Source organism: Stegostoma tigrinum, chromosome 15 (assembly GCF_030684315.1).
Source record: "Stegostoma tigrinum isolate sSteTig4 chromosome 15, sSteTig4.hap1, whole genome shotgun sequence".
Lineage (NCBI taxonomy): Eukaryota > Metazoa > Chordata > Chondrichthyes > Orectolobiformes > Stegostomatidae > Stegostoma > Stegostoma tigrinum.
The window spans coordinates 16547290-16562330 of NC_081368.1; the positions used below are offsets into that span (position 1 = coordinate 16547290).

The following is a 15041-nucleotide window of genomic DNA, read 5'->3' on the forward strand; positions in this document are numbered from 1 at the left end:
TTGAGCTTAATATTCAGAGGGGAGATGGTCAGAAACAGGCTTAACTGTGATCCTATCATGGCTGATGAATGTGCTGAGGTATTTATTAAATGTACGACCACTTGGGTATGTGATAAAGATGTATAGTGTATTATTATCATCGGGGAATGTGAATTTTTTTTAAAAGTAGTGGTAATGCAGATTGTCGATTCAGTTCTGAGGAGGTAAATGCTTTGTTTTAAGAAATGAGAAACTCATCAGGAATAATTGAGTAAACCCATAACCTCCAAGAAAGCATATGAATTAACTCAAACGCTAGCAGGATACTATTTTTAATACTCTGATGTCTCCAGTGTGATATTAGGCCATTCAGACCGGGTCTGACCACTGGTCTGTGTTTTTGTCTAATTTCAATTTTGAGGGTATGGGTAGGGACATTGCACTTGGTGTCCATGCCTGTGGGCCTTTACAGAAGGAAAAGATTCAGGCAGGCTTCTTGTTTCCTAATGCATTGGCCTTTTCTGAAATGTCAGTGGATATTAATTTAGGATGGACTTAGATTTTTGAATGATAGTATAAAATATTTGACATTAGATAAGCATGTGATGCACATGATTCTCAATATGTGCTGTGTATTTTGAAACATATCACAATGGCTACTTAGTTGAAGTGCTGAAGGACAGCTATTGACCATAGAACAAAAGCCACCCGTTTTCACTTCTATCACATCACCCACCTCTGCCTTAGATCCTTTGCTGCTATCAAATTTTGTTTTATCATGCTTCATGATATTGGGATATTTAAGTATGTTAAAGATGCTAGATAAACATAAGATGTGGTTTTTGACACTGAGCCATATAAGATCACAATAAACTGAAGCAGGAGTAGGCTGTTCAGTCCCTTGAGCGTGCTCTACCGTTTTTAGGATCATGGCTGATCCAACATTCCTCACGTCCACTTTCCTGCCCTTTTCCTGTAAGCCTTGATTCCCCTACAGATCAAGAATCTATCAATCTCAGCCACAAGGACTCTGCCCCCATAGCTCTCCATGGCAAGGAGTTCCAAAAACTCAAAACCCTCTGAGAGAAGAAATTCCATCTTATCTCAGTCTTAAATTGCGCCCCTTTATTCTGAGGCCACATACTCTTATCTTGAACTGTCCCATGAGGGGAAACATTCTCTCAACATTTGCCCTAACAAGCCCATTAAGAATCCTATATATTTCAATGAGATCGCCTCTCATTTTTCTATGTAATGAGATGGCAGGATACATGACCAAAGAAGTAGGCTTCAAAGATCATCTTAAAGGAGAATAGAGAAGAAGAAGAAGGGGAAGTTTAGTGAAGGAATGCTGAGCTTAGGCAACTGAAGGTATGGACATTAATGATAGAGTGATCATGATCAGGAATGTTCAAAAGATCAAATCTGAGCAGCACTGAAATCTTGGGGAGGGAATGTGTGTGTGTGTGTGTGTGTGTGTGTGTGTGTGTGTGTGTGTGTGTGTGTGTGTGTGTGTGTGTGTGTCTTGTATGGCTGAAGGATATTGAAGACGTAAAAGTGTGAGGCCTTGAGAACTTTTGGAAACAGAGAAAATATCATTTACTCAATAAAATCCTGACAAAAGATCATCGACCTGAAATAATAACCCTCTCCACAGATACTGCTTAACTTGTTCAGTATTCCCAGTGTTTCCTTCTTGTGCAGTGAGTAAAATTTATATTTTGCTTAACCAAGTACTACATGGCCCAGAAAAAACTGTGATGCCAGATGAACAGAACAATGGTAGTAAAAATATAAGCAAGAGAGTCTGAGGTGGAATTGGGAGATTTTATGTAGCTGGAAAAATGTGGTCTTAATTCCACGGTCAGTGACTGTCCTTCAAATTTTAACCAAGTGACCATTGCCTTTGTACCAAAATACAAAGTAAATGGTAAGAAACTGTGGACCACCTCACAGATAAACATGTTCAACTATATCCACACATAGATGTTTTCTATCCTAATTTACGCTCTCTTCTTAACTTGAGGAAACCAACCTTAGTTGAAGTAGGCAACTGTTGCCAAGGTAGCATTTGAATAATTCTGCTCATGGCAGCATTTAAATTTAGGATTTACCTGGATTGTATAGCTCACCAACACTGAACATGAAGATAAATCTTATCAGAAAACAGCATTGACTAGAGCTAAAATGTTCCTGGCTCTGGATGTGCTCTAATGAGCAAATCTTGTGAGCAAAACTGTAATGTAAATAGTCCTGAAGCAGGTTATCCACGTTGAACCTAGACAGAGGAAAGTTTGTGATGTGATAAGGCTCAAAGAAATGGAAGGGAAAAATATCTAATAAAGTGACAGACATGTCCTCTAAAATCTGACAAATACGACAGTTTGTTGATTAAAATTGTGATTCATATAGGGAATTTGATCTTAAGACAGCGACTGAAACATTGTGTAAATGCCAAGTGTTGGCACCCTTCAAGCATGACCAGTATCGCAGCTAGCCAGATCCTTTTCCTCACCAGGCGGTCAGTCATCTCTGGTTTCTAGCAGATGTCTTCAAGTATGTAATTGGAAGTTGAAAGTATGATAGATGCTTTTCCTCAGCAACTTACAGAAATTTAGAAATGTAACAGTCTATTCTAAGTGGGCTCTCAGAACGTGGGACTTTCCTGTTTTTCATGGCTCAGTTCTGGAGAAGAAAATTAAGTCACTTTACTGAGGTTTCAGGGTGGTGTCTTCACAATTTTAGAGTCATAGAATCATAGTGATATACAACATGGAAACAGACCCTTTGGTCCAAGTTGTACATGCCGACCAGATATCCTGTATAAATCTAGTGCTATTTGCCAGCATTTGGCCCATATCTCTCTAAACCCTTCCTATCATATAAAAAATGAAAGGACTGCGAATACTGTAAATCAGGAAACTAAACAGAAATTGCTGGAAAAGCTCAGCAGGTCTAGCAGCATCTGTGAAGTAAAAAACAGAGTTAACATTTTGGGTCTGGTGACCCTTCCTCAGAACTGAGAATTTCATTCTGAGGAAGGCTCACCTGACCCGAAACGTTAACTCTGTTTTCTCCTTCACAGATGCTGCCAGACCTGCCGAGCTTTTCCAACAATTTCTGTTTTGTTCCCTTCCTATCATATACCCATCTAGATGCCTTTTAAATGTTGTAATTGTATCTGCATTCACTACTTCCTCTGGCAGCTCATTCCATACATGCACCACCCTCTGCATGAAAATGTTGTCCCTTCAGTCCCTTTCATTTCGTTCTCCTCTCACCTTAAACATATGCCCTCTAGTTTTGGACTCTCCAAGACCCTGCCTATTTAACCTATCCATGCCTTCATGATTCTTTAAACCTCTATAAGGTGATCCACAGCCTCCAACACTCCAAGGAAAATAGCCCCAGCCTATTCAGCCTTTCCCGATAGCTCAAATCCTCCAACCCTGGCAACATCCTGTAAATCTTTTATTAACCCTTTGTAGTTTCACAATATTCTTCCTATATCAGGGAGACCAGTATTCCAAACATGTCCAAACTAATGTCCTGTACAGCTGCAACATCACCTCCCAACTCCTGTAATCAATGGACTGACCAATAAAGGCAAGCATACCAAATGCCTTCTTCAGTGCTCCATATACCTGCAACTCCACTTTCAAGGAACTGTGAACCTCCTGCACTCCAAGGTTTCTTTGTTCAGCAACATTCCCCAGCACCATACCATTAGGTGTATAAGTCCTGCCCTGATTTACCTTTCCAAAATGCAGCACCTCTCATTTATCTAAGTTAAATTCCATCTGCTACACCTCGGCCTATTCGCTCATATGATCACGATCCGTTGTGCTCCAATGTAACATTCTTCGCTGTCCACTGCACCTCAGATTTTAGTGTCCTCTGCAAACTTACTAACCATGCCTCCTATGTTCACATCCAAATCATTTTTATAAATGACAAAAAGTAGTTTTAAGACTAACTTGGATTATATTAAAGATATGAATAAAACATGGCTGTGGCTGTGTAATAAAATAATACTGGACTGTTGGAGTTCTTTCTTTTACAATTAAAGGCAAAGCTAGTTTAAACGGGAAAACATATTGTTTGAACGCCAGTTTATTTACTTCATGATATTATACATAAGCAGTTACAGAAGCCAAGTGCTGCGAGCTCATAAACTGGACTGATTTAAAGGTCAGGCTAATGTTTAATAGACCAGGTTTTATTTTTATAGCAGCAGCATGTCCATCTCAATAAACCAAATGTTCCAAAGGGAAATAAACCTTACTCATGCTTCTTAGCATCTGTTTTATGGTTGACTACTTGAGGAAGAAATGAGTAACAGCAGTAAATATGATTATATTTTTCTAACCGAGAAAGATCAGTCAGTAAGTAGCTGTCTGCTACATGAGGAGCTGTACACGAGCATCTCACTTTCAGTAAGAAGACACAGAGGCATCAGTCATTATATGGATCTCTCTTAGGAAATGATTAGTTAATGCCAGTCAGTGTGCAGACATCCTTGAAAATGAATAGACTGAAGAGCATAATACAGTATTAATTTATCTTCCAAAGGGAAATATTGAGAGACATCAGTCATTATACATGTACAAACAAGAAATATGTGAAAAATACCAGTTAGTGTAGAGATATCTTCTGAGATAGATATGAGAGACTGTTCGTGTATTAGGAAATCTCTTTACAAAACTAGAATTGTGGATGACTAATCATGAGTCGCAAGCAATGTAATTTTAGGTTTCAGACTATTTCATAAACAGTACAAAAATTTGTTATTCATCAATCATACATAAAGCTATTAATTAAATTTTGTTACATAAAGTTAACTTTACATTGCATATACTGCAGCATTAATGAACTGAAATCCACAATGATAAGTCAAGCTGAAATACTATAAATTGAGGAAACTGATGTTAAACTGCTGAGTTAATTTAGAAGGAAGCGTGAAAAAAATTAATCTCCATTCTAAAGAAAAATTGTGAAATACCTAGACTTGGAATTTCACAATGTGGCAAATGACTGGAAGTCCTGCACTGAATGCAGTGCCTTCCTCCTAGTCCACATCTGCACTTGGCGCCCTCCCAGACACTTGGGGAATCCCAGCACCCCAGAATGAAAACCATAACTTTGGGGCCACTTTTTCCATGGTCAGGTTTGCAAAGCTGTGAAGTGTTCTGACTCTGCACTCCTGACCCAATAAAGAAAATCCAGGACTAAGCATTTTATCAAGGACTTCAAAATTAAGTGTCACCGAAGATGGTCATCAGCTATTTCAATAAGGAAGTCAAGGGAACATGCTCTACCAGAGAGTGACTAGAATGCTGCAATTAAAATCACAAACAGTAGTTGAGACAAATGGGAATTAATGGGAAGCGAAATCCTTATCAGGATCAGGATTTAATGATAGGGTTGTATGAAGTACGTCAAGGAGGATTGCATAAAATACAAACTATAAATATATAGCTATTTAAGTTGGATAGATTGTTTCTGTTGCAAAATTTACATAGTTTTATTTATGTAATTAAGACCCTAGATCAGATTAAGTTCAGAATCATATAACATTTCCAAAAATAATGGATTTTGTTTTTTAAAAGTGGGCTAACTGAGCAGCTGTTTATATGTTCTCATAACTGTTGAATGAAGGGGCCATGTCGTAAAATGGATATTATTAAACTCTAATTGCTTGGCATTAATGACTGATGACATATTTTGCCAGAAAAAATCTTGTTTGTAATCTGTTTTATCAGCCCATAAACACTTCCACTAGAAATATTCAACATACATGTGTGAGAGATTGCCCAAATTCTTAAACATTCGGTTCTGAATGTTGAAGATGTTGATCCCATCCAAGTCTCTGAAAAATAAAGAAGTTAGGAGCCATTATTATAAAATCTGACAAGAATTCCAAAAAGCCAAGTGCGGAGCTAACTTCAGCTAATTAGACCAATCTTGGGCACCTAATTTTGGGCTTGATGTCAAGGTAATGAAAGGAGAGGAAGAAAATCATTGAGGTGAAACCTTGAATATGTATAGATATTGAAACATTGTAAGAGTCTTCAATAAATCAATGTTACAGAAAATATTCACCCTGGTGGGTCAGAAAGAGGGCATAAGATGACAACAGTGGCCAGAAGAATATCTAACAAGGACCTTTCTTTTAGAAGGTTGATATTACATGAAATGCTAGATCAAAAAGAATAGTGCAATGTAAAATAGCTATTGAAGAGAAACAGACAATATTTGAATTGATGGGTGCAGATCCAATAACACTGAGGAAACTTCACACCATTCAGGACAAAGTAACCCACTTTATTGGCACCACGTTCAACATACACTCCCTCCACACCCAACACTCAGTAGCAGCAGTGTGTGCTGTCTACAAGATGCGCTGTGGAAATTCACCAGAGATCCATAGACAGCACCTTCCAGGCCATACCCACTTATGTCTAGAATGATAAGGTCAAAATTCACATGACACCAAGTTATAGCGCAACAGGTTTATTTAAAAACACTAGCTTTTTGATTATTGCTCCTTCCTCAGGTGTAATGGGAGAGGGGGTATCAAGGCACAGAATTTAGAAGTAAAAGATCATACACACAGTCTTTCTCACACACACACACACTCAGATGCACACTCACACTCTCTCACACGTATATCCCTCACACTGACACACAAATGCACACACACTCTCACAAACACACTCATGCGCATACACTCGCACAGACCCTCTCTCACACACACTAATACATGCACACTGTCTCACACACATATACTCTCCCACTCTCTCCGAAGCACATGCATGCACACACACATACATACTCTCTCACACGCATACTCACATTCACACACATACTCTCTTACACACATACTCCCTCACACACACACTCTCTCCCAAGCACACAGACACAAAGACACAGACAGACACACACATACACATATACGCTCATAAATCTATGGGGTAAATTTGTGCATAAAGATACATTATATTTTGTTCAAAAAGCACACAGTTGTAGACACTGTCAGTCAACGGGTCATTTTATAAATTCTTGCTTTGGAAATAAAACCAGTCTGATTCCTGGTTAAAATACAGGCTGATTTTAAATGATGCCTCACACCTAAAATGCATTGTCTCACCTGACATGTCACCACCTGTATAAACTGATTAAACTTTTAGCTACCTTGGGGCAGTGACTTGAAAGAAATTATGGGATTTGCATTTTAATCAATTGAAACTTGCATCTCGTTTCTAACTGATTAAAGATTTAACAGGAGAGAGTCAGCCAGCCGTTTTAGGTTTATTCAATACATTTGCATCAGTTGTATGATCCTTTGATCTTTTACATGTAAATTCTGTGTCTTGACATCTCCTCTCTCACTATACCAGGAGAAGGAATAATGCTCAAAAAGCTTGTGTTAAGATAAACCTGTTGGACTATAACCTGGTATGGTGTGATTTTTGACCTTGTCCAACCCAGTCCAACATCGGCACCTCCACTTCATAGAAGGATAAGGGCAGCAGTACATGGGAACAGCACCACATGCAAGTTCCCTCCAAGCCACTAACCATCCTGCCATTGAAATGTGTCACCATTCCTTTATTGTTGCTGTATCAAAATGCTGGAACTTCCTCCCTAACAGCATTATGAATCTATCTACAGAACATTGGCTACAGTGGTTCGCAAAGGCAGCTTACCACAACCTTCCGAAGAGCAACTAGGGAGAGGCACTAAATACTTTACCAGCCAGTGATGCCCATGTCCCACCTACCATGAGTGAATAAGTACTAATTGAAAGAGTATGGATAAAGGGCAAGGAAATTGTAAAAAAAATGTAAATATCTCTTTCAGAGACTAAGTTCAGGTTGAATGTCCTCCTCATGTCCTGTAAAATTCCCTGGCTCTAATCTTCTAACTGCTTGACTGTAGGGAAAATAAGGTCAATAGTCTCGCAGCGCTCTAATGTAATTTGTAATGGCCATTTAGTAAAATCTGTAAAGAGGTAGTCAAGTCATTGTGAGGTTATATCTAATCATGCTGAACCTAGCATTTCTTGAGGAAGTAATCAAAGTAGGAGATAGGTGTGTGTCTATAGGTGGCACAGTGCTCAGTGGTTAGCATACTGCTTTACAGTGCCAGGGACCTGGGTTCAATTCCACTCTTGGGTGACTGTGTGTATGGAGTTTGCAGGTCAGACAATGGATGTTGGTTGTGAGGCCTTGTTTAGAATCTGTTTGTATTGGCATCTGAGGAAAATTGCTTAGAAGGAGCAGCACGGTAGCTCAGTCGTTAGCACTAATGCCTCACGGCACCAGAAACCCAGGTTCAATTCCACCTTCAGGTGACTGTCTGTGTGGAATTTGCACATTCTTCCTATGTATGTGTTGGTTTCCTCCCACAGTCCAAAGATGTGCAGGCTAGGTGGATTAGCCATGCTAAATTGCTCTTAGTGTCAGGGGATGTGTGGATGAGGGATGATTCTGGGTGCATGCTCCAAAGGTTGGTGTGAACTTGTTGGAGCAAAGGGTCTGTTCCTACATTGTAGGGATTCTATGAATGAAAAAAAGTCAGAGACCACAGCAGCAGGTAATGCTCTGTACTCAATTTAACAGCACTATAGATTACTCGTGAAGTCCTCCAGAATTTGGTACAGTGAACTTAGCTTTTGCTATATATAGAAATGACTTAACAAAGGAATACCATATATCCAAGTATGGTATTAAGTGATGTATAGGTGCCGGTGTTGGACTGGGGTGGACAAGGTCAGAAGTCACATGACGCTAAGTTATAGTCCAACAGATTTATTTGAAGCCACAAGCTTTCAGAGTCTTACTCCTTCTTCTGGTGTTAATGAGAGAGATAGTATCAGACACAAAGTTTACAAGTAAAAGAGCAAAGGGTCACACCAGTGATGTACTAAACAAACCTAAGATCCTGTTAAATCTTTCATCAGCTAGAAGGTTTAGTTGATTGGTATGTATATGTAAATCCCCCAATTCCTTTGAAGTCACTGTTCTGAGAGAATGAAAGATTTTATCAGTGTAGAGAAAAGGTGATATTTTAAGTCAGACAATGCATGTTAGGCATGAGGCCTTGTTTAGAATCTGTTTGTATTTTGGTTTGGAGGCAGATAGATTTTATTTCTAAAGTGAGAATTTATGAAACATCACATTGACTAATGTGTCGATAAATTTTGTGCTTTTTGAACGAAATAGAATGTATCTGCAAATACAATAGATTCACGTGTGTGTGTGTATATGTGTGTGCACGTGTGTGTGTCTGCGCATGTGTGTGAGTACGTGCGTGTGTGTATTTATCCCTCCCCTTACGTACATCTTAGGTTTGTTTAGCACATCTTCATCAGTGGTGTGACCCTTTGATCCTTTACTTATAAATTCTGTGTCTGCTAATATCTCTCTCACTAACACATGAAGAAGGAGTAAGACTCCAAAAGCTTGTATTAAACTAGATGAATTATTAAACAATATAAAAAAGTTTACGCAAAGCTACAGAGGGACTTCCATAAATTAAATGAGTCAACAAAGGGGTGGTAGTGGTAATGTCACAGAACCAGCAATCCAGAAGCTCAAGCTAATACCACCATGAAAGCTGGTAGAATTTAATTAAGAAATGCTGAATTTGGGACCATGCAACTGTTATTGATTGTTGCAAAAAACCGTTTGGAAACTAATACTTTTTAGAGAACAAAATCTGTCATTTATTCCTGGTCTGGACTGTATGTCCCTTAATTCCCTGAAAGTGTGGCCCAGCAAGCCACCCAGATCAGGGACAACTAGGGATGGGCAACAAATATAATCAGGGATGGGCCTTGCAGTGACACTCAGGAAAGAACAAAGGAGGAAAAAAGCTCATACTTTTGAACTTATCTGTCGGAGTTTGATAACACCATTTTGGATATAAGAAAGATAGAGTGGAGTATTTTTAAAATGGTGACAAGAGATTCAGACATTCATGTACAGAAACCATTAGCAGACAGGTTTAATAAACAATTAAAAACACAAATACGGTGTTAGAGTTTATCACAAGCGTACTGGAATGCAAAGTGATAGATGTTATGTCAGTTATATAAAGCTCTGGTTAGCTCAGCTCTAATCATCACAACTCAGGAAGGATATCCTGCCTTTCAAAGGAGTGCAAAATCACCAGAATGGTAGTGGGTTGAAAAATGTTAAGTTATGAGAATATATTGCATTGACTGGGCTTATAATTTTCTTCATTATAGAAGTTTATGGAATGATCTAATTGAGATTTTTAAGATGATTGAATGATTTAATAATAGAGGCAGGCAGTATGAGTGTTAAATTTGATAGACCCTGTGAGGATCTCAAGTTAAGATTAAGGGGGCCTGTTGATTGAAATGCAGCTGGCATCTTAACTTCATGCTCAGCCTTAATTGTGCTCTAAATTGGCCGCAAGCATTAGCAGAGGGCTTAAAATCATAACTTCCAAGAACCACTTAAAACCGTGCTGGGCTTCTAAAAAGGAGGTGCATTGTGGCCAAACCAAGTGCATGGAGTCATGGAAGATGTGAATCTATGCTGCAAAAACTATCTCAGGTTGCGCAACATTATGGAGAGCAGAGTCCAGATGCTGCACTAGAATTCTTGGTGGAGAAGGTGAAAAGGAGAAGACAGGAGGACAGGAAGAAGACTGGTAGGAGGTCCTCCACAATACAACAGCTTACATTTATAAACTACATTTATTGTAGTTAAAGTTACATAGTCTAAAGGTAGATGGAGCCGATGACCCTGGAGATCAATGCTAGCGGCAAGCCTTAAGAACCTGGCTGCAGAGCGCCAAGAAATTAATTGATCTCGCAAAAGCGGTCAAGGTCGGTGAATGCATTTTCAAGACCCATAGCCTACCAACTGCACTACCACCCTCAGCCACTGCACAGTTAAGCATGCCCCTCCATTTGACATCCTACTTACCCCTCATCCCAAAGTTTGCAGATGATACAAAACTAGGTGAGGTGGTGGATTGTGATGAAAATGCAAAGACATTTCAAGGAGATTTTGATGGGCTGAGTTTGCAATGATTTGAAAGATGGAATACAACAGGAGAAATGTGAGTTAATGCATTTAACAATAAGACTATAAGACATAGGAACAGAAGTCAGCCATTGAGCTCATTGATGTGCTCCACCATTCAATGAGATCATGGCTGATCTAATAATTCTCATTACTACTTTTCTGCTTTTTCCCCTTGCTATCCTAATTGATTAAAAATCTGTCTGTCTCAGCCTTGAATTGTCTTAATTATGCAGTCTCAATATCCTCCTGCAGTAATGAGTTTCACAGATACATTATCACATGAGAAAAAGAAATTCTCCCTCATTTTTGTCTTACATGTGTAACCCCTTGCTCTGAGATTATGCCATCTAGCCCTGGGTTCTTCCACAAGGACCGCATCTACCCAGTCAAAACCCTTTAAGTTACAATAAGCTCTGCTCACATTCTTCTAATTAATACATGACCAACCCACTCATCTTTTCTCATAAGAAAATCTCTCTATACGCAGGATCAACCCAATGAATATTCTCTAGATTGCCTTCAATGTCAATGTATATTTCCTTAGAAAATGGGTCCGAAACTATTCACGGTATTCTAGATATGGTCTAATCAGTGTTTCTATAAATTTAGCCAGACTTCCCTATTCTTATATTCTATTCCCTTTGAAAGAAAGGCTAACATTGCATTTACCTTCTCTGTTACCTGCTGATTTAGCTTTCTGTGATTTATGCACAAAGACCCCCAAATTTTTCATGTTGTAGCTTTCTGAAGTCTTTCTTTGTTTAAGTAATTTTCTGCTCTTTTATACTTCCTGCCAAAGTGCATAATCCCACATTTGTCCAAATTATATTCCATCTGCTGAGTATGTGCCCACTCATTTCCATGGCAGGCAAAACACAAATAAAGAGTAATTCTTAAATGGTAAAAGTGTTGAACTTCAAAAGAACTTGTGTGTCCTTGTTCATGTGTCATTGAAACCTAAGATGAAAGAACAGCAAGCAATTGAGAAGGCAAATGGTATACTGTTTTTTAGTACAAGACGATTTAGGTGTAGGATTAAGGATGTACAGCAATACTGAAATTATATAGAACCTGGGTGAGACCACACGGTGTATGTGTCCAGTTTTGTCCTCCTTATCTCCACAAATACATACTTGCCAGTAAGGGAGTTTTATAAAGGTTCACCAGATTAATTCCTGGGAAGGAAGGAAGGAAGGAATATCCTGTGAGGAAAGATTGAATAGACTGGGTCTATATTCTCCAAAGCTCCAAAGAATTGGATGTGATCTCATTCAAATATGCAAAATTTTTAGAGGGTTCAATAGGATTGATGCAGGAAGAATGTTAGCCTGCTGGGGGCATCAAGAACCAAAGGGCACCATCTCCACATGTGGCACAGGTCATTTGGGACAGAGATGAGGGAGGTGAATCTTTGGAATTCTCTGCCTAGAGAGGTTTTGGTGGTTTACTTATTCAGTATGTTCAAAGCCTGAGATTAGCTAGGTAATTGGTGGGTGATATCAGAAAGCACCTCTTCATATGACGGGTGGTGGAAATCTTGAATACTGTTTCCCAAAAGGTTGTGGAGGCCAGGTCAACTGAAAATCTCGAAATGTGATTATGACATCATTGTGGGACAAGAGTATATTAAGATGCATGGGGCAGTGGTGTGAATGTGGGATTAAGATGCAAATCACATTGATTTTGCAAAATAGCTTGAGAGGCTGACTGCCTTACTCCTAGTCTGATATTTCCTTGCTCCCTTTATATCCAATTTTGTATGGTGAGTTTGTGGTAATTGATATTGCCCAAGTACAATTTATTTATATCTGTGGAAGATACACAAGACTTTCAATCCACAAGTCTGAGTTGCGTTCAAAGTCGGTTCATGGAGATAGAAAGATCAAGTGTAATGATACGGAAGCATAACACTGAAGACGCTGTTTCAAAACAGGCAGTTTTGACTCAGAACATTAACCCCGTTTCTCTCTCCATTGATACCAGAGTTTTGCTGTTTTTATTATATGTGGTGATGCTTTGAAAGTATAATAGAGGGGGACTATTGAAGAGATGAATTGACACTTGAACAGTAACTTTCCTGGGGGGAAAGGAAACAGAAGTCACCCACTACGTTCATGGCTAAATTGATTTGAGTGGGTAATCTTGGCAAAGACAGACTCAATCTAAGGCACCTCCTCTGCAACAATAGGAGAAAGGAAACTGGACAAAAATTATTAATGGGCTACAACCATTACCTTCTGGCAGTTACCGCAGGACAGTAAAGGACAAGGTTTCAGTGTTGGATTACCCTCTTGTCTACTTGCCTTGGGAAATCCAAAAGCAAATACTGGAGTAGTAATTAAATATAATATGTCACCCACAAGTGTGCACTTCAACAAAGCTGGAATATAGCCCAACCTTTTATTTCTATTGAGTTTCAGTTTGTTTCTTCATTAATTTTTGTTTATAAACTTGGAGTTCAGCCACATGTTCACTACACCACTGATTTCGAAGATGAATAGTCAAAGTTAGCTGTCTGCAGTGAGTCTGGATTTGGCTCACATTCGATGGGAAAGTTGTCACCTTACCAAAAAGAAAACTGAACATCCAGTAACCAGACAAATGTTCGACCAATGATCAAAGCAAGATAAACTGTACTCACAGTGACTTAAGAGTGACAAGGTGATCAAACTGATCCATGTGGATATAGTTCATTGGGTTATGTGATAAATTCCTGTAAAGCAACAGAAAAGACTTGCTAAATAACAGAATGGGAGTACATTTTTCAAAGCTTCCAAAATGTCTTAGAAATCCTTAATGTTAATTTTCCAGCAAATTTCCAGACTGTGAGTAATTCACAATAGTTATTTCTTCTTGATTTTGTTTCCTGAAATTATTTGCTTCTTGTTAAGCCACAGTTCAAAGGGGACAATTAGTCTTCAGTATCTCCTTTGCTCAAGTAGCCCTTAGATTAGTGGCAAGCTTGTGAGAATTTAAACTTTGGGGCCTAGGTGCCATTCTGATAAACGTAGGTGGTATTCCATCACAGAGCAATATATCCTGTGATGGGTAATGCCCAGGACTGTTCCCAGTACGTGACGTACACTCCAAACAGGACTTTGTACCGTGGAAACATGACTTGTACGTTCATGTTCTATTCTTCTGGTTTAAATGCCAGCATTCCTATAGCTTTCTTGGATTATTCTTTGTTCCTGTGCATGACATTTCAATGATCTATGTATCCGAACTCTCCCAAGTCTCTGGAATTTTAGTGTTTCTACCATTATAGAGCATACTGTTTCACCCTCTTTAGTTGCAACATGGATGATTTTGCATTGAAATCTACTTGTCATAGTCTTAACTGCTTGATCTCTGCATGTCTCTTCATGATTTGATGCTTTGTTCTAAATTGCTTACAATGCCACCCATGTTTGAGACATCAAAAGAATTGGTTACCATGATACGCAGGTTTTCCAGTTTCCACATTGTATTTCTCCATCCAGACCCTCTGATAGAAAGTAGATCCAGTGTATTAGGCTTGTGTGAACTTATGTCTATTTAGCTTACAGTATTATGCTTGTGTAAAACTGAAATACTTAAATGATGGCATATGTGTGAAACAGAAAGGGATGAGTGATATTCATGTTTATTGTTGCCAAATTTTTCAGACCAGTCAGGCTAGAACTCCAAGATTGCATTTTATGATTTGTCTAATTGCATTTTATTATTTGTCTAGTGTATGGCCCCTAACCTGGATACATTTTTGATGCCTTTTATATACACATCAATATGAAGATACGTATATGTATATATATATGTGTATATGTCCCTTTGGATGCGTTTCCTATGCAGCTCTTACTCAGGTAATCACACTGAGCCAATAAAATTTGGTTTTCTCAATCCACTTTGGTTTTCTTTTTTCCCTCCTTCCCTGTTCTTCCATTTGTTTCCACTTTCTCACTCACTGTGCCAGACTGAGAAAAGATTATTTGACCCCTTTCCACAGACAGAAATGTA

The 15041-nt window shown here is 38.8% G+C and overlaps 1 protein-coding gene across 1 annotated transcript in view; it reads right to left on the minus strand.

Moving 5' to 3' along the window:
- Positions 1-15041, minus strand: part of rxfp2l (relaxin family peptide receptor 2, like) — a 90524-nt gene that overhangs the window by 11400 nt on the left and 64083 nt on the right. The window contains exons 13-14 of the mRNA XM_048544049.2: positions 13687-13758; positions 5777-5848 (exon numbers count right to left, since the gene is read on the minus strand). Of these exons, the coding sequence (XP_048400006.2) occupies positions 5777-5848; positions 13687-13758 (144 nt within the window). The remainder of the gene's footprint in view (positions 1-5776; positions 5849-13686; positions 13759-15041) is intronic.